Genomic DNA, 25,290 nt, shown 5'->3' on the forward strand with positions numbered 1-25,290 from the left:
GTCAAATACCATGAGTTTGTAAAAGCTTTCCTGGCCCCCAGTTTTGAGGGATCTATCTCCATCTTAGCACTTATTACAGACCCAGGTTGTCTTCGTGTATTTTCTGTTGCTTAATAATACAGTGCCACAGACTGGACAAGTTATAAAGAAAAGAGGTTTATTTTGATTCCTGGTTCTGCTCCATATTTAGTGATGGACTTTGTGCTGGCAGAGTCCTGAGGTGGATCAGAGCATTCCATAGTGAGATACAGGAAGTCTGAGAAAGGCAGAGCTAAATTGGTTTTTATAGATGGCCTACTCTGAGATAACCAATATCCATTAATTCATTAATTTTGTGGGCCCTGATCACATCTTAAAGGTCTCACTTCTTAATATCTCATAATGGGGAATAAATTTCAAAATGAATTTCAGAGGGGACAGATCACACTTAAACTGGAGCACTGGTCACCACTTGATTATATTTGGTGTCTTTGTGGGCTTGGGAATATCCTATGGTCATCTTGCTGTCGGTAGAAGGTCAGTAACTGCTCACCTGATGAAATGTACCATATTTGCTGATATCTTTTCTGTGCTTTAGGAAATCCTGCTGGGTGTGGAAAAACTGTCACGTGGGGAGATCTCCAGCAAGGCAGCTCTATAAATCTTGACCTGTTTTTGTCTTGAAAGACTCGATTTAGAAGAATCAGGTAAATCAAGGAAAAGCCTCCTCTGCTCAAGTGGACCCTACCTGGGGAGGGAGCATTATTGTCACTGTTTTACTTATCAGAGACTGGAGGCTCAGAGACGCTGAGACTTGCTTATGATCATGTAATAAGGAGCAGAGCCACAGGCTGAAACCCATCTCATCTGGCTCCAGGAACACTGCTTCCTACCATATACTTCCTCCCGGTCTCCACAGGGTGCTGTGTGATGACACTAGGACTTTCCAGACCAGTTTTGCCCTCAAGCCTTCATGGCACTGTTTTCCTTCCAGACCCAAGCACTACAGTTCTCCCTCTCTCTTACTTTTTCTCCATCCTCCAAGGTCTGTGAGCTCTTTCCCTGGCTCCTCTGCTGTCTGCCGTTCATTTTTTCTCTCATCTCTTTCCAGATATCAGGATTTCCAAATCTTTTAGTTGGTTTCTTTTTCTGGCTATGGTCCTTTTTTGGGAGACTTTCCAATGTAGCCGCAGATTGGAAGATGATAATAATGAATTCATTAGTAGATCTTCTTTGATGTCATTTTGTGGGTGAACTCATTAATGTACGATAAAAACATAAAAGACCTGGGCTCCCGCATAGGATCGAGTTGTCCTAAGGCATCTGAATAATAATGATTAGTCAGATTAAATCTCAAAGGCTTCTCTGTGCTTCAAGAGTTCCAGTTTAGATGCTAGTGGTATGGGAACTTCCCATCCTGCAGTATCCCATCCCAGCCTGAGTCAGCAAGGTGTGACTCTCCCAACTCTCCGTGGTTTCCACTTTGATGACTCCAAGCTGTGAGGCCCATCCAGGTTGTTATAAGCACCCTGGAGGCAATGTTGGGAAAAAGGCCGAGGCTTTTAACACTTCTTCCCTTCCTTGGAGCTGGATTGTAAGAGGGATCTTTTGTCCTGGCTTGGATCTCAAGGCCTCATTTAGGGTTCTAGTCCTGTAGTACTAATGGGGAGAATTCTCTCTGAACTACTCAGGAAAGTGACAACACCATGCTTAGCACTTGGCAAGCTTTGTACGTGTATGAATTGAATGTACTTGTTGAGAAAGGTCATGAATAATTTTTGGCTAGTTGAAATGGAGCAAGGAGTAGAGCTCAGGTCTTTCTTCACACTATGAGATCTCCTAGCCAGCTCACATCTGTGGCCACTTACTCTGCCCCTTTCACTATCTGTGTGAAACACTGGCCCTGCTCCTCTCCAAAGCCAGCTCTTCTGTGTTGGCCCTAGATCCCATTCTGTGTTGACCTAGGGCTTGTACCTGTTACCGATTCACTCTTCTCTGAACTATCAGTGTTTCTGTCCCACTAGACTTCCTATCAGCATAAGGCAGACTCAGTGTCTCCCATCTTCAAAAGAACGTCTTTGCTGTTTTCCCTTAGACTACCATGCTACTCTTCAATCCCCTCTGTAGCTAAATGCCTCTAAAGAATTGTCTGTATGCTCAGTATTTCTACTTCCTCCTCTCCAGTCGAACTCTCAAACCCACTTTAATCAGGATCACCACAAAAATAGCTCTTTTCAAGGTCACCCGTGACCTTTCTGCTGCCAGGTACAGTGGTCATTTCTCAGTCCTCATGGTATCCTACATGCAACATAGCAGGCAGAACTCTCCTCCCAGCCTTCTTTGCTGGACTCCTGGGTATCACTTTCTCTTGGATATCCTTCCTAGAGATCCAAGGCAGTATTTCACTGCCTTCTTTTGTCTTCTGGTGTGTAACTGATGAGGTGCTCAGGATAACTTCTTGAGCAACTTTCCTAGCTATACCTACTCCTTAAGGGATCTCATTTAGCCCCTGGTTTTAAACACCATTCACATATGGGTGACTATCTTAAAGTTTTGTTGCCAATTCCCACCCCTCCGCCAGACCCCAACTGCCTTCTCCATTACTCTATTATACGTACGTCAAACTTCGAACCGGTCATCTAAACACAACCAAAATGCTGCACCCTCCATGCTTTCAAGCCTGCTCAGTACTAGGTCTCCACCAGTGGTAAATGGCAACTCCTTTTTTTTCCCAGTGGCTCAGACCTTAACACTGAGAATCATCTTTACTTTTTCATACCACACATCCAGCCCATCACAGATCCTGTCACATCACCTTCACTTATATCTGGGATCTGGCCACTTCTTACTGCCTTCATTGCTACTACCCTATTTTAAGCCACCACTACATTTTGCCTGGACTAATATAACAACCTGCTAATTGGTCTCACACTTCTAGCCTCGCTTCCCCTTCAAACATAGCATCCAGAGTAATCTTTAGAAATCTGAAGTTAGATAATGCCATACTTGTACTCTAAACTTTGTACGGCTTGCCATGTTACTTTCTAAATAGGATTGAAAGTCATTAGTAGGGTTTACAAGGCCCTGTAAGATCTGGCTCCTACTACCTCTCTGGTTTGCATTCACATCTCTCTTCCCTTTGCTTACCCTAATCCAGCCAGAGTGGTTCTTAGCTATTCTTTGAACATAGCAAAGCCACGCCTGCTCACAGCTCTTGTACTCTGTCCTCTCTGCATTACTCATCTCCTAGGCTTCTCCCCAAATTTCACCTTCCCAAAAAAGCTTTCCCCAACTATTCCTTCTGCAATAACCTCTTTTGCTATCTCCTTACCAGGCTTCAATTTTCTTCCTAGCCATTGACACAACTCAACATATTTTTTACTTACTTGCTTCTGTGTCATAGATTGTGATCCCTGTTACTATGCAAATTTGATAATAATAGAGTCTCTGTGTATTTAGTCATCACTGTATCCCAAGTTCCCAGGAGAGTTTGTTACAGAGTAGATATTTAACAAATATACATTAAATGAATGGATTTGTCAAATGGCCTTATTGGGCTTCTAATCATTGGGTGAAGAGTCATTTTCAGAGAATTACCAAATTAATATAATAAAAAATAATGTGAGAAGAATGGTGAGGTGTACATGGAGATCATCAGGTGATGTGTTCCTTTATTACCAGTGACCATGGGATTCACAGATATTCTCAGTTTTCTCCTTGCTGTCAAATTGTTTGCTGAACTATATAGAGAAACAAACATCCACTTGTAACCTCTTTGGCCTGTCACTATCCTCTGAGACTCAGTGTGCTCATCTGCAAAATAGGCAGTTGGGGATATTGTTACTGCTCTCCTGTTTCATGGTCTACAAGATGCTAGAAAGAAGCAGTACAGTTAGAAGGATCAATGGTACATCCAGGCTCTGGAGCTTGACTGACTGTATTGGGATCCTGCCTCCATTTCTCACAAGCCATGTGATGCTGTTCTTCTCAGCTTCCTAATTTGTAAAGTGGGAATAATAAAACAATGCTACTACTAATGAAAAGATAATGTGAACATGTAACTCAAAGAGTGATTGAGAGGATTACATAAGATAGTGCATATAAAGTGTGTAGCATGTGGCTGGCATACAGTAACTTCACAATAAATGTTTGATGTAAAAACATAAAGTTCTGGGGGAATTACTACTAATGCATTCTCAGGGCAATAAATTAACCTAGAGTATTAGATGTTATGGGGGTCAGGGATGTAGCTCAGCAGTGCAGCACCTACCTAGTGAGCATGAGGCCCTGAGTTGATTGCTGACACCAAGAAAAAAAAAAAGGAAAAAGATGTGATAATGATATTGTGACTAGGTAGGGGAGAGCTTTTACTTTTACAAGACGCATGGTGAAGTACTTAAGATAAAACATCTTGGTGTCTGCTATTTTACAATAATCTAGTCTAATGTATTTATGTTTCTATCGATAAAGCAAGTGTGGTAAAATTTTAGCCATTGTTGAAGCAGTTGGATAGTATAGTGTATTTTACTATTCTTTCAACTTTTTGTATGTTTGGGAGATTTCACATAAAAGATTTCACATAAAAGTCTTTATAAAGTCTGAAGAAAAAAGGACTCTAGAAATAGTCTAGTGAAGTGTAACACTGATATTTTATAGAAAGTGGACTGTGAGCTCAGAAAGTGAGACATTTGTCCGGGATCAGACAGCTGGAGAAGGCTGGGGACACTCGTGTCCTCCAGTGCTGGCCTCTTCCCTTATGTGGGACTATTGCTGTTGATCTTTAGGTAGCAGCAGGACAGGAATACAACCATCTTCCCTCAAAGAGATTCAGGGATGCTATAGGTGGTGTGCAAAGGGCACCCGTTTTGGGGTTTGCTTTTAGCTTTTAAGCACATAAGCATTTCGTTGGGAGCTGTGATGTCAAAAGTGTGAAGGCAGCACTGGTCCAGACTGCCACCCTTGGAGAATAGACATAGTGTTTTGCATTCTGTGCCTGTGGGTTCTGAGCGTTGGTGGTCCAGATAAACTCTGGGACTGCAAAGGAGAGAGGGGAGAGTAAAGAGGAGGGGCCGAGGATGCGGCCAGAGAATAGCACAGAGAGACTGGCTTTCATTTTGGAGCTTCCTAACAGAAGGGTCCCCAGGGTAGGGCTGGGGATAAAGTGCAGCACATGTTTAAGGAAAGGAAACGATTATTCTCTGTGGTCTATAGCATCTTCCTCTAGCTAATGGGGTTCAAGGCACTGGAAAGGAGAAGGGAGAGGAGAGAACGCCCACAGAAGCCCGGGTGGTGGTTGGGAACGCGCAGAGATGAATCGGGATAGAAAAAATACGGAAGAGGAAGCCTGAAGTATGGAAGGGTGGGGGAAGGGTTAGAGCTGGGGTGTTGCGGGGGGAGGTAAGGTAGGGAGCACACCTGGAGGGGTGCCGCGAACGCGTTGGAGGTCCTCAGCCTCCGCAGACTGGAGAGCCTTTCTCCAGAAAATCCCCGACTCTCTCCTGCCGGTCTAGAATCCCCGGAGGCCGCGGCAGAGAGCGCAGAGCTCCTGGCGCGCTTCCTGGCGGGTAGGGCAGACTGGGAGGTGGGGCCTCGGGCGGGGCGGCAGCGGAGGAGCCGGGGCGGCGGGCGCGGAGTCTGGGGGCCCGGCTTCCCCCTCCCCGCCCGCCAAGGCGCTGGCCCCTCCTCCCCCAGCCGCCCTCTTCGCCGCCGCCGCAGCTGTCAAAGATAAACCGGGCCATTGCCTGCAGGAGCAACGGCAGCGAGCAATCGGGCCGTGAGGAGCCTCGGGCGCGGCCTCGCCTCGCCGGCCGTGCGCCCGCAGCCGCTCGGCGGGCAGCACCGCGCCTCTCCAGGACCCAGGCACCCGCTGGTCCCCTGCCAGCTGAGCCCGGGGCCGCGGCTCCCACATCAGCACCACGGACAGCTCCCCGGTCCCTCTGACCGCAGCCTTCCCACCCGCGCACCGAGTCAGCACCGCGGACAGCCCATTTTCCACCCTCCCTGCAGCCGAGGAGCGGCGGGAGCCCTCCGGAACATGGCAACCGAGGTAGGGCGAAGAGTGCCCGACAGCTACCGCGGGAGCAATCCCCGCTAGGGCTGGACGGGGCGGGAGAGGAGGCGGGGGCGGGGCAGAGATGGGGGTGGCTCCCCAGGTCCAGTCCGCAGGGAGGAAGGCTGGAGTGGCAGGGTGGAGGAGAGGGGCTTTTGGAGGGGTTCATCTTACCCGGGGATGTCAATCTTCCCCATCCCCACTTGAGCCCTGAAATGTGTACTTGTTGGCGCTAGCGCCAGGGTCGCTCCAGGGACCCAGGTTGGGGTTTCCCTTCCCTTAGACTGCAAGGTTTCCACTTCCCTAGAGGGTTAGAGCTGTCTGCACGCAAGTGTCATGGAAGGGAAGGCGGGCGCTGCTGTTGCTATGCGGTGCAGTTATCCCGCTTCTGAACCCATAGCGTGGCTAAGGGAAGGCAGACCTGCCCTACATCTGCATTTCCTTTGGAGGAGGGAGGGGACAAAGACATCCTCATGCCCAGAACCCAAATGGTTGGTTTTAATAAGCTTTCTGCACTAACCCCCACTTTTGCAAATCACCCTTTCTTGCCCCTCCCTCCTTGGAGTCGATTATCTCAGGGTGTCCACATTTGCCCTTGTCTGATGGGGGTGCTATCTTCTTCATGGTGTGCCTAGTTCACCAAAGGACAGAATTTCTGCCCTTTCTTGCCCCTCCCTCCTTGGAGTCGATTATCTCAGGGTGTCCACATTTGCCCTTGTCTGATGGGGGTGCTATCTTCTTCATGGTGTGCCTAGTTCACCAAAGGACAGAATTTCTGTGCAATGCTTAAGAGACCAGGCAATCCCCGCACCACCCTGCTGTGTGCCACCTGGGGTTACCTCTGTCCCCCTCATTTTGTGCAGGAGATGGGAGCTTTCTATGTGCCCACTCTATAAGTGGTAACACTGATACATGGAGAAAGGGAGGACTGATTTGATCCTCAAACAGTGTGTCAGCAGCAGAGCGGGAAGTTTCTTCCTTTGAATTTTTGAGTGGAACCCAGCACAACAGGGTCTCCTGGTTCTGATGTTGACTTCTTTTGTGGTGTCTGCTCATTTCCATCCCAGCTGGAACACAGCCAGGAGGAGAGCAGAGGCCTTTGAATGGTTCTATGCAGTGCCTCTGGGCATCCTGGTGAGCAGCATGACATCAATACCAAGTGTTATTGTTGTTATTCCACTGAAGTCTCCTCCACAGTAAAAGGTGCTGTTGCTTGGCATTGTTCAGCTTTTTGACAAGGCACAAGTTAGCTAGGAAGGACTCTTGCCCTCCCAAGACCCAGCATGGGGACAAGCCTTGGGCAGATCTTAAGAGTTTGGTATTTAGAGTTTAACAGGGCATGGTGCTCAGGAAATGCCACAGATTCTGAGAAGAGTAGGAAGAGTGAGGGGGAAATGGCCAAGGAGCTGGTCACTATCCAGATAGAGCTGCCAGACTGCAGCAGAGACTGCTGGTTTTGGGCACACAGGGGAGCTTCAGCCACATGTGCATAGCTAGGCCAGCAGGATGGGCAGACAGGGCCCCTGCCGGTGTGATGTGCCTGGACTGATTCCAACAGGCCCATCCTTCCCAGCATCTTTCCCTCTTAAGTCTTTTGTGGCCCACAGATTCCAGCCATCAGGTTCACACTGCTAGGCTGAGGCCACGCTTCCAGGAGGCTGATGTCAGGCTTGCCTGGCTCTCCCCTGGGGGAGGTTCTGCTCATAATACCTCTGTGAATATAGCACTTTCCTGTGTACAAAGCACTATCGCACACACAAACAACTTTGGGCCTTACAGCAATCCTGCGAAGTGGGAAGGGATGGTGTCATTACCTGCAATTAACAGATGAGACAACTGTGGCTCAGACGCTTGCCTAACCTTTGTGAGGGAGCCAAAGAAGGCATCATTGTCCCATTTTACATATGATGCAACTGGAATGCATTTAAGAAAACATGGCTAAAAAATGGCAGAGCCAGGACAGGAACTTCAGTCTTCTCACTCTGTGGCTATTTGTTATTGTAGCATGCAGGGTTAGTGTATTAAATGAGCCATTGTGGTGCCTAAGAGAGAGGACAGTGCTGGGGGTCCTGACAGGACACTGTGTTGGGGGCAGGGATGCAAAGAAGATCAGGAAGCGCTGGAATGTGACAACTCAGGCCCCCTACTGGCCTGGCTGGGTCAGCTTGAAGGTAGAAGGACCCAAGAATGTCCAGGAGGGCCAGGCAGCTGAGGAAAACATCTCCCACTTGACAGTTTGGCCTCAGGTGGGCTCTGATGGCCATGTTGAGGGACAGAGCCACGGCTTTGCCATGGCACAGGATGTGTGAAGTATCTGGGTTGGAGTGAGTCATTCTCCCCAGGCTGTTTTTACTATTAAGAATGAGTTGAGATTACCAGGAAAAACCTGTTGGAGAAAGAAAACTTCATTCTAACTTCCCGTAGTTGTTCCTTAGGATTCTAAAGAGGAAGTCCTCAGCTCCAGCAACAGGTGTAGTGAGAGAAGGAGAGAGAAGAGGGAGAGGCAGAGAGAACAAAAAGAGGGTGGGAGAGATAAGAGGGAGGGAGAAAAGTTTCTCGATGGAAACTGGATCTTTCTTGCTCCCCAATTTCTGTTTAGAAGTTAGCACTGGGGGAGGGCTTGTGTGAGGAGCACAGAGGAGGGATGGAGCCTCCTGAGCGATACACTGACCTCATTTGAAGAGCTGTAATGAGCCTATTTCCTGAGCAGCAAACCTCTGTGAATGTGTGTCACCGGGGGTAGAGACTGTCCTGGGAAACAGTACCGGTGGACAAGGACAACTGGGAAGTGCCTGGCTGGGAGGGGCTTCTCCAAATGATAGAGTCTGGCTTCTCAGCGATTTTTAAAAGCACACAAGTAGCACTATCCAAGCAGAGTTTCTGGAGGTTTGATCGCTGAGGCATGAAATTAACAAGCATTAAAGAATGCATTGGGTCCAGGTGTAGGCTGAGAAAAAGGATGGCCCTGTGCTGGACTTTCCATCCTTTAGGCTTGACCTGGCTGCCTGTGACTCATGATCTGCACTCCTCCTCCACACCCCAGCCAGGGAGCACAGTGCCAGCATGTCAGCTGAGTCCCCTGATTCTTGAGTTGAGCCTCACCTGCAGCCTGTGGCATCAGATGGTTTCTAATGAGGATGATGTGGGCCAGGTGGGGCCTCCGGTTTCTCTTGGCCAGACCAGGACTGAGCACTCATTCGCTCCAGTGCTCGCTCCTCCCCAGCCCAGTCTGGCTGACCATCAGGTGTACAGGACTTGGCTGTGTGACTGGCAGTACCCACTCTTCAGGCAGCCTTCTCTTCCCTGTCAGGCTGCAGTTTGAAGAGTGGAGCTCTCAGATTTCACCACTGATTTTCTTCCTTATGAAATATCTCATGGTCTTGTCTTTGCTTAGCTGCCAGCAGGCTGGGAAATGGTGATGGGAGAGAGGGGCAGGGCTGAGGAGAGGGAGGAGTGGAAAGAAGATCAAGTCCCTGGGTCAGGATCTGTCCAGGGGAGACACAAAAGCTGTAGCCTCAAAGACAGGTGTGCGTATGTTTTGGGATCCTCTTCTAGCTTCACAGAGCACCATATAGCTCTGCTGAAACCCCCTTCCTACTTCCTGAAGGCTAAGTAGCAGGTGCGTGGCCAGAGCCCTTGCTCTAGTTCTCATTCAAGGCCCCCTGATGTGGGATTCTTTGTCTCTACCTTGGCAGCTTTAAAAATGAGTCTGGTCCACAGGTGAGTCTTATTTGGCCTGCCTAATGCTTATAAATTTAAAACATGTTTATCAGATATATTAAAAATCAGGATATTAAATGATAAAATGTCTGGATTTCTCCCTTTCCTTGTAAACTCAATGTGGGTGCACACTCTCACAAGACACTGATCAACTGCCTCCTTGTGGTGGGACACAAGTTCTCTAATTAGCCATAGGCCCCAGCTGGCCCACTTAGTGCTTAGCCCCTGGAAACATCTGTGTTCACAATGCTTGATAAGACCAGAATATCAGAGTAGGGGTGGGTGAAGGGCTTTAGTGATTGTGGAGTTTGTCTTAGTTACTTTTCTCATTGCTAACACCAAATATCCAACACCCACAAGTTAGGGGAGGAAAGGTTTATTTAGCTTACAGTTTGTAAAGGTTTCAGTCTATAATCAGTTGGCTCCAAGGCAGGGTGGCTTGGCGTCGCAGAGGAGAACTAGTTCATGCCAAGCAGAAAGCAGCAAAAGCAAGCAAGCAAGCTCTTTCTGTCCCTTATATTGCATCTAGGCTACTGGGATTAGGGTGGTGCCAAACAAGTCAGTGGACTGATTTAGTAATCACACATGCTTAGTCCCAGCATCACACACTCTAGATTCAGCCGCCTCTGAAAAAGCTCCACCTATGACCACAGGAGGCTTTGGGGGGACATCTAGACCTAAACCATAACAGAATTCTCACATCTCAGTTCCAAGTTGTGAAAATAGAGGCCTATAGAAGGGCAGATTTTCCCAGGGTTATGTGGTCCCAGGGTCAGGGTTGATGCTTTCCCCTTTCTGATCAGGGCCTTTTGGTACTTCACAGGTGAACCACCATGGATAGAAAGAGCCAGGAGGGCCTGCTTTGCCTTAAATCCTATTCTTCATCGACTATACATGTGTCCCACATAGGTCTCAGACACTGAGGCCCTGTCATATAAAATGTGTCTGATCTCATCTTCTACCAGCTCCTAAGGACCTCACATACACTCTCCAAACTCTAGTCACCCAGATCCGGGATAGTACCCTAAGGCTCAGGATACCGTTGGATGGGAATGGGTGTTGACCTCTCTCATTCTAGCTATTTGAGACCACATGGGTCAAAACTGAGAGGAAATGGCACTGCATTATGTAAGCAGCACCCTAAGGTCTTAATGATAATAGACAGATTATTTTCTGCTCAGTGAAGTGTCAGACTAAGTGGATGTGTCTCCAGGGAGGATCCAGCTTTTTCTAATCTGTGGTTCCACCACCTTCAACACATGTTCCACTGATTTCTGTGGAAGGGAGAAGAGCAAGGAGGAGGGTCAAGTCTCTATGAGTCAACCTGCACATGACATTTATCACTTCCACTCAGTCATAGGACCACTGCTAACTGTGTGGGAGCTTGGGAATTTAGCTGTGTGCTTAAAAAAAATGGCCAGTCAGCAGTTGCTAGAGACACACTCTCATGGGAGGTAACACACACACATGCGTATGTGTGTATACAGGTGTGTCTGCAGGTGAGTATTCAGGTTCAAACAAAGGAGGGGACTGAGGGAAGGAAGCTGAATCCATTTAATGGTGGAAGCAGTGTTTTTTCCCTTTCCTTTTGATCACTTTTCTCTGTTTAGGTCTAATTTAGTTTTCCCTGAACTACTACCAAGGGAATCATCCCTTCACCTGGCCTCTTACCCCAGGCTCACCCACTTCCCACAAAACTGCCAGAGCGATCCTTCTAGAGCTAGGGGAATCCATGACTGACTCTTGTTAGTTGGTTTTAGAAGGGAGAAGAGGGACATAGCTCTTTCCTTTTCTTTGAAAAAATACATTATATTGAAACCATATCCAAAGCAAGTGGATATACTAATGGTTAACTTACTTATATTACCGAAGCATTTTTATTTTTCAAAGTTATAGGATCACAGGACACATCACAGGTATGTCATCAGCAAAAACCTTACTTTGAGGAATCAAGGACTATTAAGACTAGAGGAGTGTTTATTATTGAATTCAGTCCCAATACTTGGGATCGCCTCTCTTACACAGAGCAGGGTTCATCTGGATTTAGAAAAGTCTCACATAGTGCTCTGATTTCCACCTTTTCAGGACCTTGATGTCCCAATTATGTGCTTTCTACCTTATTGACAATCTTTCTCCCTTTGTTCTTTCTTCAAGCTTTTAAGCATCTCCCATCTTAAACCCTCCCTGTCAGTAAAAACCTGTCCAACTTTGTGATCTCACCTGCTCCTCCCTTTCACTACTCATTTCCCACTGCTTTTATCCACTGGGCAAACCAGCTCCAGCCTTGCTGAAATCTGCCTTTGGCCACTGGAGTAGATCAGCTCTGCCGTCTTCATTGCTCTGCCGGTGCCTCTCTGTAGGTCTGGTTGCCTTTTCCTCGCTCTTTTGACTCTCTGCCTGTGTTCTACCTCTGGTAACACCAGCCTTCCTTTCTGTCTCAATATAGGCTTTAGAAGCCTTTTTTGGAGTAAGCCTTCCTGAGCACATGTTATTGCTTTACACCATTCATCACAGTCTAATTCATTATATATTTACTTGTGTTCCTCCCTGAAGCGCTCAGACTGTCTTTTTCTTAGCATTCCCAGAGCCTTGCACTAGAAGGGACTCAATAAATGAAAACTAAGTGACTGAACAGACTCAGCTTGATTACCCAATATTAACTGGATGCTTGTTCACTCTGCCTGCAGGGCTTGGTCTCCACACAGGCCTAGCATTGGGCATTTTTCACCCAGTGGGATACTTGTTTCCAATGTGGATGACTGGAGAGGTGGAAGAAGTCTTGTTCTATGGAACCGGACCCACTCCCCTCAAGTGCTAGAGTCTGTGTCAATGTCAGGTGTGTAGACAATGGACAGAAATAAGCCCACTCCTTCCTAGCAGGGAGGGCTAGTTCTTCAACCACTGGCCTCAGCTCATTTTACCCACAGATTTGGCCTGAACTTCAGTCTCCCTCTGGGTCCAGGGGCACAGCTGGGTCTTGTCTGTCCCACAGGCTTCTTGACTCCAGCCCTATCATCTGCTTCACTCACAAGGCCTGAGGCTTCAGTAGTATGAAGCTGTGAGTTCCACAAATACAAGGCTGGCCACCAGGTGTCTTGTTCCTCTTTTAAAATTTGCTTCTGGTGCTGTGGTTGGTTCCAGACCTCTCATTTGGCTCATGTTTGGTCCTGTTTTAGACTTTTTTTTTATCATTTGGGATAATATCAAGCAACTTTTGGGTAAACCCCTAGCCTGCTTCCCTATGGGATGTCCTGAGCATTGGCACATGGCTAGCATATTTGTTTGCTGGGAACGTCCCTGTCTTAGTGCTGCAAGGCCCATGTTCTAGGAAACGCCTCAGTATTGGGAAAACTGAGATGGATGATCACTCTTAGCATTTGCTAATATATTTTCTCAGGTCCACAATCTGCAGGAGCTCCGGCGAAGTGCCTCGCTGGCCACCAAGGTCTTTATCCAGAGAGACTACAGCGATGGGACTATCTGCCAGTTCCAGACCAAATTCCCCCCAGAGCTGGACAGCCGGGTAAGGCTGCCTTTTTATGAACTTGTGACCCATGGCTTTGGTGGAACTCAGGTTCTTACTGGAATGCATATTTTTCCAGAATCATGTAATACATAGTATCACAGGCCATAACTTGTTTGGCTACTTCAAACAAGAGAATAAAAAGTCCTTAGCATTATCTTGCTGCCTCCTCATAGAAAGTGTTCTAAAGAAACCTCAGAGATTTTCTAGTCCACCAGCTCTCAAATTTCAGTTGCATGAGAATCACCCAGAGAACTTGGTAAACAAATGTAAATTCCGAAGTCCTAGTGGGTCATATTATATGTCAGGCAAAGATGCTGACACAGTTGTTGGGCTGTGGTTCAGGAACCTCCATTGATCAGTAGCTGCTGGCTACACATTAGAATTTCCTGGGGAGCTGAAAAAAATCTTAGTGCCCAGGCTACTCCCCATACCCATTAAATCAGAATTTCTGGGAGCAGGGCCCAGGCATCAGCATTGTTCTAAATCTTAATTTTCCAATAATAAATTAGCAGTTTATTTTAATAATAATTTTTAAACTTTAATTTTTAATGAGGAATTTCCAGATGAAATGGAGTTGATTCATAGCCTACAATCCAAGAGTTATTGGTCTTCTAGCGCTAAGCTTGTTCTCACTCATTAGAGTCTCTGGGGGTCTTCAGAAAAATGTACCTTGCAGGTGTCCCATGGGGTAGGGTAAGGCAGTGGTGGTCTTCAGTGCTCTGGCTCACCCTTCTTCTTCCCAGGCTGAATAACAGTCAGAATCTCTTGAAGGTGAGACTTGCCATTGTAACCGTAAAAGCTGCTCAGGTGACTTTAGTGTACAGCCAGAGCTGAGTACCACTTATTTCTAAAACTGTGGCCAGTGCTGATAGTGTCAGCATCACTTGGGAGTTTGGTAGCAGGTCTCAAGGTCCACCTTGGAACTTGTGAGTCTGAATCCGCATTTGAACTAGATCCCTAGGTTATGCGTTAAAGCTTGAGAAGCCCTCAAGAAACTGACAGCCAGAAAGAGGAAGTAATTTCCTAAAGTTAGAAAGCACCAGAAGGACCCAGTATTTCACCTCTCTGTTTTTCCACACGACTCTGATGTTCTTACTGATGCCATTTTGTGCTCAGTGAGTACTGCGTAGACATAACTAGGTCTTTGTGATAAGAGTTGTAACAGGAAAAGCTTAGTGACCCAGAAGAAGAGCTGATGACCACTTTCCCCTCCTTTCTCCTGACTTGCACGAAGGGGAAATCCTAGTGATCCAGCTTCATCTGTTGGGTGGCAATAAAGCCAGTCAGCCAAGGGCTCTGCCCATGGCCTGTGCCCCTAGACTCAGGCACTCAGGTGCCTCGCAGGCCCCTTGAGAGTCATTAGCTGTTGAGTTTTGCTCCAGATTCTAGGGTTGTATGCAGCCTCTGTCCCAGGCTGTCTTACAGCTGACCTAGGATTGGAGGAGGACAGAGGGCAATTCCTATCCTTCCACTCAGTAGCTTAGGCAGATCTAGATGGGCTTAGGCAGATGGAACAAGGCCCGCCTCTGCTGGTCTGACCCCGAGTGGCTCTTGGAGAGCCTTGCAGGTTTCTTTCTCATCTCAGCATGTCTGTCCTTTCAAAGATGATGCTCAGTAGAGAGCCAGGGCTTGGGTTGTGGGCCAGATGAGCAGAATTTTCCTTCTCTATCCCTTCTACGTTGTGTGGATGGGGCGGGCAGAGGCTGGGACCCAAAGGCTCTCACTAGTCTTGGGGAGAAATTTCATCCTAGACGGGCACAGAGGTACCTAAATTGTGCAATGGGCAGTTCTGCCCTGTGAGGGTGAAGAGGAAGGGGCTACACTGCTTCAGACATGAGCTGGGAATGTGACCTTGCAGGTGGGTGGTTATGGTAAAAAGCACAGACTCTGGGGTCAGAGCTGTATAACCTTGGACAAGTTCACTTAGCATTCTCCAAACATTTATTGAGCACCTAACAGGTATTAGGCACTGGGGAGAGTGGAGTGAATTTATGGACTTTATTTTCTATTAGATGGTACAGAAAACAAAGCAAAAAGCCAAGCAAATAAACATGTAGTAGCTCAGGTGGTAACAAATTAGAAGGGGGTGTGTCAAGGGACTAGGGCACCCTGGGGAGACGTGCTCAGGCAAGGGAGACCTTTTGGATAAAGCAAGACCCAAGGGCAATAAAGGACGGGCCCTGGGGCTGTGTGGAAAAGTGCTGCAGGTGAGCACACAGGCACAGAGGACCTGAGACATTTTTAAAAAGCGAGGGATGAACGAAGAGGAGAGCAGAGACAGGCTCAGAGGGGCCACAGGGCCAGCCATGAGCGCCTGGAGGGCATAGTAGACTCCCTGGGTTTTACTTGGAGACAAGACTGGAAGCTCTCGATCAGATCTTGATATGACTCAACTTTAATGGGAAATTAGGTCAGGAGCAAGGGCAGGGAGGCCAGTGACAAGGTCAGAGATGGTGGTGGCTAGACCACAGAGCACAGGGTCCATGTGGGCTCCAGAAAACAGAGCAGTTCTCACCTGTAAAATGGGGTGACAGTAGTCCTTTCTGATAGAATTGTCATAAGGGTTCATTAAGACCCTGTAAAAGAATGCCTGTCACGTGGAATATGCTTAATCAGTAGTAGCTGTTATTATTACTATTATTGCTGCCGGCAGGACAGCTTCTCCATATGGGACGCAGCCCCACTTGTAACTGTTCACACTCTGGGGAGGCTAACCTTGGCTTGGCCTGTCCCTCTCCCTTCCAGATTGAGCGGCAGCTCTTTGAGGAGACTGTGAAGACCCTCAATGGCTTTTACGCCGAGGCTGAGAAGATCGGGGGCAGCTCCTATCTTGAGGGCTGCCTGGCTTGTGCGACGGCCTACTTCATCTTCCTCTGCATGGAGACCCACTATGAGAAGGTGGCACCACCCCAACTCCCTGCATCCCCTCCCTGGGCTTCCTGCTGCATGCTCACCCCCATGGGCCCCTGTTTCCACAGGTTCTGAAGAAGATCTCCCGCTACATCCAGGAGCAGAATGAGAAGATCTTTGCGCCTCGAGGCCTGTTGCTCACAGACCCCGTGGAGCGCGGGATGAGGGTTGTATCCTTCCTGGCTGTTTTGTGTGAGGGCACAGAGCTGAAGTCCCTTTGCTCCCTGATGAGGCTACCAGGAACTGGAGGCCATCCTAGGGACCTCTGCTTGGTGCTTCCCTAGGATTCTGACATGGCTGGTCATCAGTTTTCCTCTACCGTAGTTACTGGGCTAATTGTGAGCATCAGGGTTCGCACTATTGGGCTGCCTGTAATCAGAGTTTAAACACCAGATGCCATTTCGAGGGCTTTGAAAACATGAACTCATGTAACTCTCATCACACCCCTAAGAGGTAGGCAGTGCTTATTCATCTTTGTACATGAGGGCACTGGAGTTAGCACCAGACTCAAAGTCCTAGGTGGGTCAAGAGCCAGGATTTGAGCCCAGGCTCACTCTTAACTCCAAGGCTGTACCATCCCTTGAGATATAGAAATCCTCCAGTCTCCTATGATCCTCCTGTCATCTTCTGTGGTGGGTCCCATCATCCCCTGGTCACAGATGGGAAAAGGGAGGAGTAGGATCAGGAGGTCCCCCAGGCTTACAACCCTGGGGAAGGGGGTTGGTATGTTCTGCTGATTCCACCTGAAACATGGGGTTCAGGTAGGCACACATCACCCCTCACTCCAGGCAGCAGCAATGAGAATAGAATGGGTAAAAAATAAACTTATTCCTTTTTTTTTTTTTTAAATCAATTTTTATTCTTTTACTAGTACATGTCTGCAGTTACATTCCTCAAGGGGAGTTGATATATGTTTGCTGCAAAACTGAAGTAAAGAAAAAAACCAGAATCTCGCTTGATGTGTTACATACTTTATTTCATTTAATCTTCACAGCAGTCCAGAGATTCTATTATCCCCATTGTATAGATGTGATCATTGAGGTTTAAAACTTACATGACCTCACATGACTGGCCTAGCCTGTGAGTGAGCAAGCCAGCATTTGAATTCAGCACCCTGAAGTCCTCATGCTTCCCAACATATAAGACCCCCTCCAGGACCTAGGACAGGATATGGTCTACTGTGATCCTGGCTGTGCACCCAGGTCAGATTTGGGTCCTGTAAGTCTGGGTAACTGTCGGGTACCCAGGTATCCTTTATTGCCCTTGGGTCTTGCTTTATCCAAAAGGTCTGCCTTGCCTGAGCACATCTCCCCAGCGTGCCCTAGTCCCTTGACACACCCCCTTCTAATTTGTTACCACCTGAGCTACTACATGTTTATTTGCTTGGCTTTTTGTTTTGTTTTCCATACCATCTATAGAAAACAAAGTCCATGAGAGGACATGGCTTCGGGAATACAGGACTCCCCCGTTGCACTATCCAGGAAGAGCCCAAGTTTGGCTCCCTGCCCCCACCTGCTCTGTGGCATGTGGCTGAGGCTCTCCTTAACCAGCAGCCCAGATCGAGATCTCCATCTACGAGGACCGGTGCAGCAGCGGCAGTTCTAGCAGTGGCAGCAGTAGCGGCAGTGGCAGCAGCAGCGCCGGGGGTGGCGGGGCCGGGGCTCGGTGACTGGCCGAGAGTCCCTGCAGGGAGGGGTATGGCCGCAACGAGGGCCTCGCAGACCTGCGGCGGCTGCGCTACCAAAGCACCCGCTTCTGAGTCATTCTCTGGGTCCTGCCCCGCTTCCCTGAGCTGGGAGGGAGGGTGACACCCATACTCCCCCCCCCCCCCCCCCCCCCCAGGATCCCTACTTCCTGACTGGGGCCTTTCTTTCCCTGTGGGGCTGGTCAGTGTCACTTGGAGCCAGACCTTCCCAGGGCAGGCTGGGATGGGGAGAACACAGGGCAGCCTCTTTCTTGTGCGGCTTTCTTTCCTTCCCCGATACCCCGAAGAGGGCCTAGAGATTTCCCACCCCGCATGATTCCTCACCCCAAAGCCCATGTCCACCAGGACCCGCTGTTGCTCTCTGTGACTGTTTCCCAGTGTCACCTCTTTCTGGCCACCATGGGGCCCCTGCCTGTCTATGATCCTGCCTCTGAGGAACTGGAGGTTTGGGGAGATGAGTGCTGTGGTGGGGAGGAGTTCAGCTGGCCCTGCCCCCTCTAGATCTGTGTTTTTCCTGTCTTCCACCTGGAGCTGGAGGCCATCTCAGCCTGGCTAAGAAGCCGCAGACTCTGAGACTGTAGTCCACCAGGCACTGGTCGTGGGATGCACAGCTTGGGGCTTGGGGAGGTTCTGTGGGGGCCTGGAGCAAGTGCTTGCACAGAGATACAGCTGTGGGGAGTTTGAGCTTTCTGTACCAGAGCCAACGTTCGGATGTCAGAACCTGAGTGAGTGTGTGTGCGTGTCTGTGTGTTTATGTGTGAGTACATGAGCACGTACATATGTGAGTGTGCTTGTGTGCATAGGGCACAAATGTGTGAATGTGAATGCACGTGTGTGAATGCACCCATGTGAGTGTATGCATGTACGAGTATATTGTACGTGTCTCCGGATGTGCATGCATGCATGTTTATCTGAGTGAGTGCACATGGATACGAGCATGAGTGTGAATGTTCTCATGAAGACATGAATAAGAGCACTGTATGAGCGCTTGTATAAGTGCATGTGTGCCCAAGCGCACATGTGTGAATGTGAATGTGTGAGCGCATGAGTGCATGTGTCTGTGTGAAATGACTTGTGTGTCCCCTGGGTGTTGTACTGACTGCTTCTCTTTGAGTCCTGCTTTATCTCATTCCACGATGGTCTACAGCTTCTTGTCTGTGTGGGTCCAGCCTGACCCCGTAAGTCAGTGTCCCAGAGCCCCCTGCTCCTTGCCTGGGCTGTCAGCTTTGCTCTTCCTCCTGGTTTCTCTCCTGCCTTCTGATGCCCCTGTGCACATACTGGCAGAAGACAGATGGGGTCCTAGGAGAGCAGAGCCAACCTTTGGGTGGCTTTTGGTGCCCCTCTCCCAGCCCCACAATGGGACAGTGGGCTACAGACACTGCATATTCAGCCTGCCCAGGTCCCAGAGCTCACAGGCTGTGAAGTGAGGCCTTCTTGGACATTTAAAAGAGCCAGCAACTGCAGGGGTGAAGGCAGACTCTCTTTGCAAGGAAAGAGGGGATGCCCAGTCATCAGTACCCTGGTTCCTGAGGCCCTGAGGAGCTGGTGGGAAGGCAGCAGCCGGGGCCCAGTACCCTGAAGACGGGCAGGCAGCGGCTGCTACCTCAGCTGGCAGGAGGTGCCGGAAGTGGCTATGAAACACCAGCCCCTTCAGTAGCTTTGTGGAACCAAAGAGGAGCCTAGTTTTCCACTGGACTTTCCCATGGGGGATCAGGAGCCTGCCCAGAGAGCTGGAGAAGAGTGGGGAACCCCTGAGGCCTCAGGGAACCTGTGCTGCAGTGGGTCCTGGTGCAAGGATCCCCCAGAGAGCTGCAGCCCATTGGGGTCCACGGAGGCCCCTGACTCCCAGCTGTTGTCTGTGCCCACTTGGTCGTCTATGTCACTGGGTCTCATGTCTGACTTGTGCATCTCCCATGGGAGACATTTTTTTATTTCTTTTTCCAATAAAAGGACTTGCCCAACTTTAGCATCCATGCTGCTTTCTCTGCCCTCCCCTTGAGCAGGTGCGCAGCTGGCTGAGTGCTTACTTGAGGAGGACACAGTCACGGCGTGGGCATGGGAGACTCTGGCATCTTGAAGCCAATAGTTTAGTGGGGGAGGTAGGCAGTCCAGGTCCTCTAATCTGAATATTTTGGTGGGGGGGCGCTTGCAGCCTTGGGTCAGGGAAGCAGGTTCAGCTGAAAGTATGTGATTCATGAATTAGGTTATTCCCATTTCCCAAACTCTCAACCTAGGTTGAGACTTGTAAGGGGTTGGATCAGTACTAAAGACTAGACAGTAGGTGGGTGTTTGGAACCTAGCACAATTATGTCTTGGATTTTATAAAATGAAACATTTATTGAGCACCTGCTGTGTGCCACCATATGCTACAGATGGGGTGGGATTTAAAGGTAACCTGAATCTTCTCATAAAGGTGTAATGAGGCCCAGAGAGGGGAAATGGTTTATCTCAGGTCATGGATCTGTTTGATGAGTTTAGAACCAAGATTCCCCACCTAGTGCACACACTGACACCATGGGAATGAAACCCAGATAGGAAGTTGCCTGAAGTTGTGGGGAGGCTGGGGCCCGGGTCTGACAGGACAGGTATAGTCTGACCATAACAGGTCCGAGGATCAAGAGTCTGTTCCAGGCCAGATCTGACCAGTGTAGCAACAGCTTGGGTCTGTGGGGCGGGGAGTGGGGTCCTCTCTGGGTGGTGCTGAATGGGACTCTGAATGTGCTCAAGCTTCCTCTCACTGCCACTAAGGAACAGCCAGGCATTTACCTGAGCTGTGGGCAGCCTGGACCTCTACTTCTGTTCACACCTGGGCAGTGTGTGGGCTGGGGAGAGGGGCTGTTTTATGGTGTGCACAGGTCACTTCGTAGTGTTCTTTTGGGTAGGAAGTTTATTCTCCTGAGGCCAGACTTGAACCCCAGCTAAGCTGTTTTAGGAAAGAGGCCCTGCGGAGGGCTAAGGGTTTCCAAACTGGTAAAACTAGGAGTGCTGAGAGGCACTTTCAGGCAGTAGTAATAATAATGATGACAAACAACCGCTAACATTGATTTAGCACTTACTATGCGCCAGACACTAGGCTAAGGCTACATAATTCACCGTTCAATTCTCATAGCATCCCTCTATGGTGTGGATTATTATTATTCCCATTTTACAAATGAAGAGACCAAGGCACAGAGATGTTAAATTTCCCAAAGTCACAATTAAGAAGTGGCAGAGCTTCGCTTTAAATTTAGTCAGTTTGACTCCAGACTACAAGGAAGAAAATAAAGATATCTAGCTTCAGACACCCCTCAGCCATCCGAGGGCTAGGATCTGGCAGCCTCTCAGAGGACTTGGAGCTGTACCTGGGCTCCGAGACAGGGCTGGTACCTCCACACCCGAGGCATCATGAGTGTGTGGTACACTGTGCTCACAGGCAGGCATGCGGGACCCACAGGGACAGCCTGGCAAAGGGCAGTGGAAAGACCCTTCTCTGCAGGCCAGGCGAGGTGTGTGGCTTCTCTCTGCTGGCCTCGTTTTGGGGGCAGTTGTTTCCAGCTGGTTCTGGTTGCAGCCATGTCCCTGCATCCCCCTTGCCAGCCAGAGACAGGCCCCATAAGGACTTGGGGAGCAGAAGAACTCTGCTCCTTTCTCAGCCAGGCTGCCCCCAAGTCCTCATCCTGCCCCATTCGGGGGTGTGGCCCACCTGCACGCCCACACAATTCTCCCTGCATGCACTCTCCGGCTTTCTTCCTTTGGCCAAAAGCAGGGGATGTGTGTGCCACCACGGGACTTATAGAAGCATGAGTGCCGCTGAGTGGCAGAATCATGCACTGCATCCGGGAGTTAATAGCGGAGGCAGACAGAGCCACCTGGGAATTTCCCCCTCGACCCCCCAAACCAGCCCCTGCTGTCGCCATCTGCAAGGAGCTTTTCAGGCTTCTAGAGGCATGAGTGAGGGTGGAGTTGAGTGGTGGTGAATTTCTTCTCATGGCTAGCGCCTCTGAGCACCACTGACTTGGGAACCCCTGTCCTCCACACCGTATCTTTGGTTCACACGGGGCATCCTGCTCTGACTTTGGCCTCATTATTTCCCCAGGGAAGAGATAAAACAAATGCCACTCTAGGTCAGACCTGAATTTCAGCTCGAGCTTTATGACATGACATCGGTGCCTGCTGGAGACTCCTGGACCTGAGGTTTTCACCCTTTCCTGCAACTGTGAAAAACGGCCAATGCCTGATCCTATTCCTTGAGATTCTGATTTAATTGTCTTAGGACCCCACATAGTCTGGGCATCAGGATTTTGAAAAGCTTCCTTGGTGATTCTAATGTGAAGGCAAGGTGAAGAATCCCTGGTTTGGATAGAGCCAAGAGCCCAAGGGCCTTTTATAGGCCTCCGGAAACATGTGAGACCTGAATAAAACACCTCCTAGTTCCACAAAAGCAGCCAGATACAAAATGAGCAAAAACTGTGTGATCCCACATAAATGCAAAGAGAGACAAACCTGATCTATGTTGTGAGAACGAGGACTGCACGTCCCCTGGGCAGGGAGTGATGCATGGAAGGGGCCTGGGGATTCCTGGGAGCTCCTAATACCCTGGTTCTTGGTCAGAGTCCTGGAAACAGGGTGCTCACCTCCTGAGAATTCACTGCACTGTATGCTTAAGATCTGCGCATCACTCTGTACATGTGATATATATCAATAAAACTCACCAAGAAAGTTTATTGGCTCCTAAAAAGGAAAAGAGCACAAAACTGAAATTTATTTTTATTAAAGGTCTACAAGTGTAACACATTATATCAGTCAACTGAATTCAATTTAATGTGCGTATATATGTGCATACATATATATATATTTTTCACTATGGATATGGATAGAAAGTGTTCAATATGATCAAGGCGGGTCTCCAGAAACAAAGGTCCCTGGTGCCTAAGAAAATCTTAAAACAGTCCAAGTTCACACCAGGAGGTCTTAACCTGGATCCCCTGCACTTGTGTGCATGATCGGTGCCCATATCTGGGGGAGAGACTCCACAGCTGTGAGCAGATTGTCAAAGGGGTGTGTGACCCTTCCCCATAAGGGGTTAGGAACAACTGGTTTGGACGATTCAGTGAGAAACCAGTTGTGAACATGCCTGGCATGAAACAGGTGGGTGGCAATGTCAGTTTTCCTCTGCTTTCCGGGTCCAGCCTTCAGGAGTTTCCACATGATCTTCTCAGGTGACTTCTAGGAGCATTTACTCTCCTGGCAGCACCAGCGGAAGACTGGTTCACGCCCGTGCCTCTTCTTCCAAGAGGCTGTTCTCGGGGTCTGTCACTTCAGCATCTGCCGGGTGCAGGACTTCATATGCAGCATCCTGGAGCTGCACTGGGATTGTGTTTTGGATCAGGGAGGAAGGAAGAGGAGGAGGCAGAAATTCAAGGGAAGGGAATCAGAGGGCTGCTCCAGCCAGGAACTCCATAGCTTCCTTAATTTTCCTGAATCTCAGCTTTGTCACTTACAAAATGAGAGGATTATGGGATTGCCTGTTTGTAAATGATAATGTGCTTTTCCAATGTAAGATATTATTGTTATGTGGAAGTGGCACGAGGACCTCATTATACAGTGGCCTCATGATACAGATTCATAGCAGGTTTCAGATTCTTGTATGGAGCAGATTTATCCAAGGGTTCACTGATTCCCTAATATACACCAGTAACATTGATGTACATTATTATTCCATTTAGTTCTCTAACACTCTGGTGGGTGGCTATATTCGAAATCTGATTTTATAGTTGAAGAAATTAATGTTCCAGATTGTTGGGTAGCTTGGCAAAGGCCCACAGCTGATAAGTGTCAGAACAAAGACGTGAACCTCAGTCTCTGATTCCAGATCCTGCTTCATTCTGCCACAGTATGTCACAGTCAGATGCAAGATAGCATTCATTGATTCATAAAGACAGATTCCAGACCCAGGGTGAAACACGTGTGCGAGAGCAGACACAGAAAAATTAGTTTTGCAAAGGCACGGAGGTGCTCGTTACTTTGGAGTAATTCACATTATTGATTTCTGTAATGGAAAAGTGATTGGGGACCAGCTACCACCTGAGAGCAGAGCTGAGCGTGGCCCTGGAAGAGGAAACATTACACACCACTTACAAGGCCTCAGATATGCTGAGGGCGGGGCTCTTTTCTCTCCCACCCCCAGTTAATTGGCAAGCTCTTTGAAGAGGGGTCTTGTCTTACTCATTTCTACTTCCTCCTCTCCACCCCAGTGCCCGTCACGGGACCTCACCCTTGGCAGGTGTGCAGCTGGTGCAGCCCATCACAGGTGGGTAAGAAGAGGGAGAATAGCCCACGTGTAACCCACACACCTGGAGCAATGTGCCACTGAGAAGTAGTAGTACAGGCTGACGCAGACAGGTAGCAGTCACTGAGTGATGCAGTCTAACTGAAGTAGTCACTGTGTAACTCAAAGGGTAAAAGCAGTGACTGCAGGCTGTCCCTGCACTGGGAAGCAGCTCTCAGTATCGTCTCCCTGGCTGTGTTCTTGTGGCTCTGCTCTGACTTCCTGGGAGAGGAAAAAGGAAGCAAACATCCTGACACAGCCTCTGCCTGGCTCCCTAAATAAACAAGCGTAAATCCTTCTGAGACTTAGTGCTTTGTCTAGAAGTCTGGGCCTGGGGCTCTAGGAGGTGAAACATCAAGGGTGGGTGGGTGGATGGATGGATGGATAGATGGATGGATGTTTGGATGGGTGGATGGATGGATAAGTGGATAGGCACAGGGACCATGGCTGTGTGGAGATGCCTGATGGATCTGAGGCTGCTTGTCTTGAGATGGATGCTTGCAGACCCTGGAGAGGCAGATGAATGGACGGGTACTGATCGGTCCTGTGCTTCTGTGCAGTTCTAAATACAGAGCTGGACTCTTCAAAGGGAAGATGCTGTGTTCATCCAGTCCCCAAAAGAACTCTGAGTGATGGATGTGTCTTGTTGGGAAGGATTCTTATAGGTCTAGTATCACCCCAGTTAATGACTTATAGATTGTTGTAAAATCAGTCACTGCCAGAAGTGAACCAGGAGGTTGAAGGGCCGAGAAGAGATTTTTATAATAATCTCTGCATTTCATCAAACCATGCACTGGTCAGCATGCCTTACATGCTTTATCTCACCACCATTCCCTCACCAGGGAGCCTCACCACCATTCCCTAAGGTAGTTATTACTGGCTACATTTTGTGGCTGAAGAAACTGAGGCTCAGAGAGGAAATAACCTGCTGGGCCACTTCAGAGAGCAGGTCTTAGATTCAAATCTGAGTCTTTTCTAGAGTTTCTGGTAAAGACAAATTTTTCAGGATAGATGGAAAGAAGGGATGGAGGGCCACAGAAGTTTTGCCCCGGGTGTCTAAGAAAAAATTACGGAAGGAGGACTCTTTCACAGAG

General features: G+C 48.7%; 2 protein-coding genes across 6 annotated transcripts in view; one reads left to right on the forward strand and one right to left on the reverse strand.

Moving 5' to 3' along the window:
* The first annotated feature begins 5,943 nt into the window (after positions 1-5,943).
* On the forward strand, positions 5,944-18,026 carry Golga7b (golgin A7 family, member B). Of its 4 annotated transcripts, none has more exons than XM_013506239.1 (5): positions 5,944-6,025; positions 13,146-13,271; positions 16,020-16,172; positions 16,253-16,354; positions 17,738-18,026. In XM_013506239.1, exons 1-5 carry the CDS (start codon positions 6,014-6,016, stop codon positions 17,990-17,992), a joined length of 648 nt encoding a protein of 215 aa, XP_013361693.1. In that variant the 5' UTR covers positions 5,944-6,013; the 3' UTR covers positions 17,993-18,026. The 4 variants fall into 4 exon arrangements, with proteins under 4 accessions (XP_013361693.1, XP_013361694.1, XP_013361695.1 ...); XM_013506240.1 differs by having other exon boundaries at positions 17,743-17,950; XM_013506241.1 differs by lacking the exon at positions 17,738-18,026 and adding an exon at positions 17,069-17,150.
* A 4,627-nt stretch (positions 18,027-22,653) lies between these two features.
* The window catches only part of Crtac1 (cartilage acidic protein 1), a 145,316-nt gene continuing 142,679 nt past the window's right edge, over positions 22,654-25,290 (reverse strand). For both annotated transcript variants that reach the window (XM_005407644.2, XM_005407643.2), the window contains one exon: positions 22,654-23,235. In XM_005407644.2, coding sequence (XP_005407701.1) covers positions 23,138-23,235 — 98 coding nt within the window. In that variant the 3' untranslated portion in view covers positions 22,654-23,137. The remainder of the gene's footprint in view (positions 23,236-25,290) is intronic.

The sequence above is a fragment of the Chinchilla lanigera genome, unplaced genomic scaffold, assembly GCF_000276665.1.
Source record: "Chinchilla lanigera isolate Chin_1 unplaced genomic scaffold, ChiLan1.0 scaffold00106, whole genome shotgun sequence".
NCBI classification, from domain to species: Eukaryota; Metazoa; Chordata; class Mammalia; order Rodentia; family Chinchillidae; genus Chinchilla; species Chinchilla lanigera.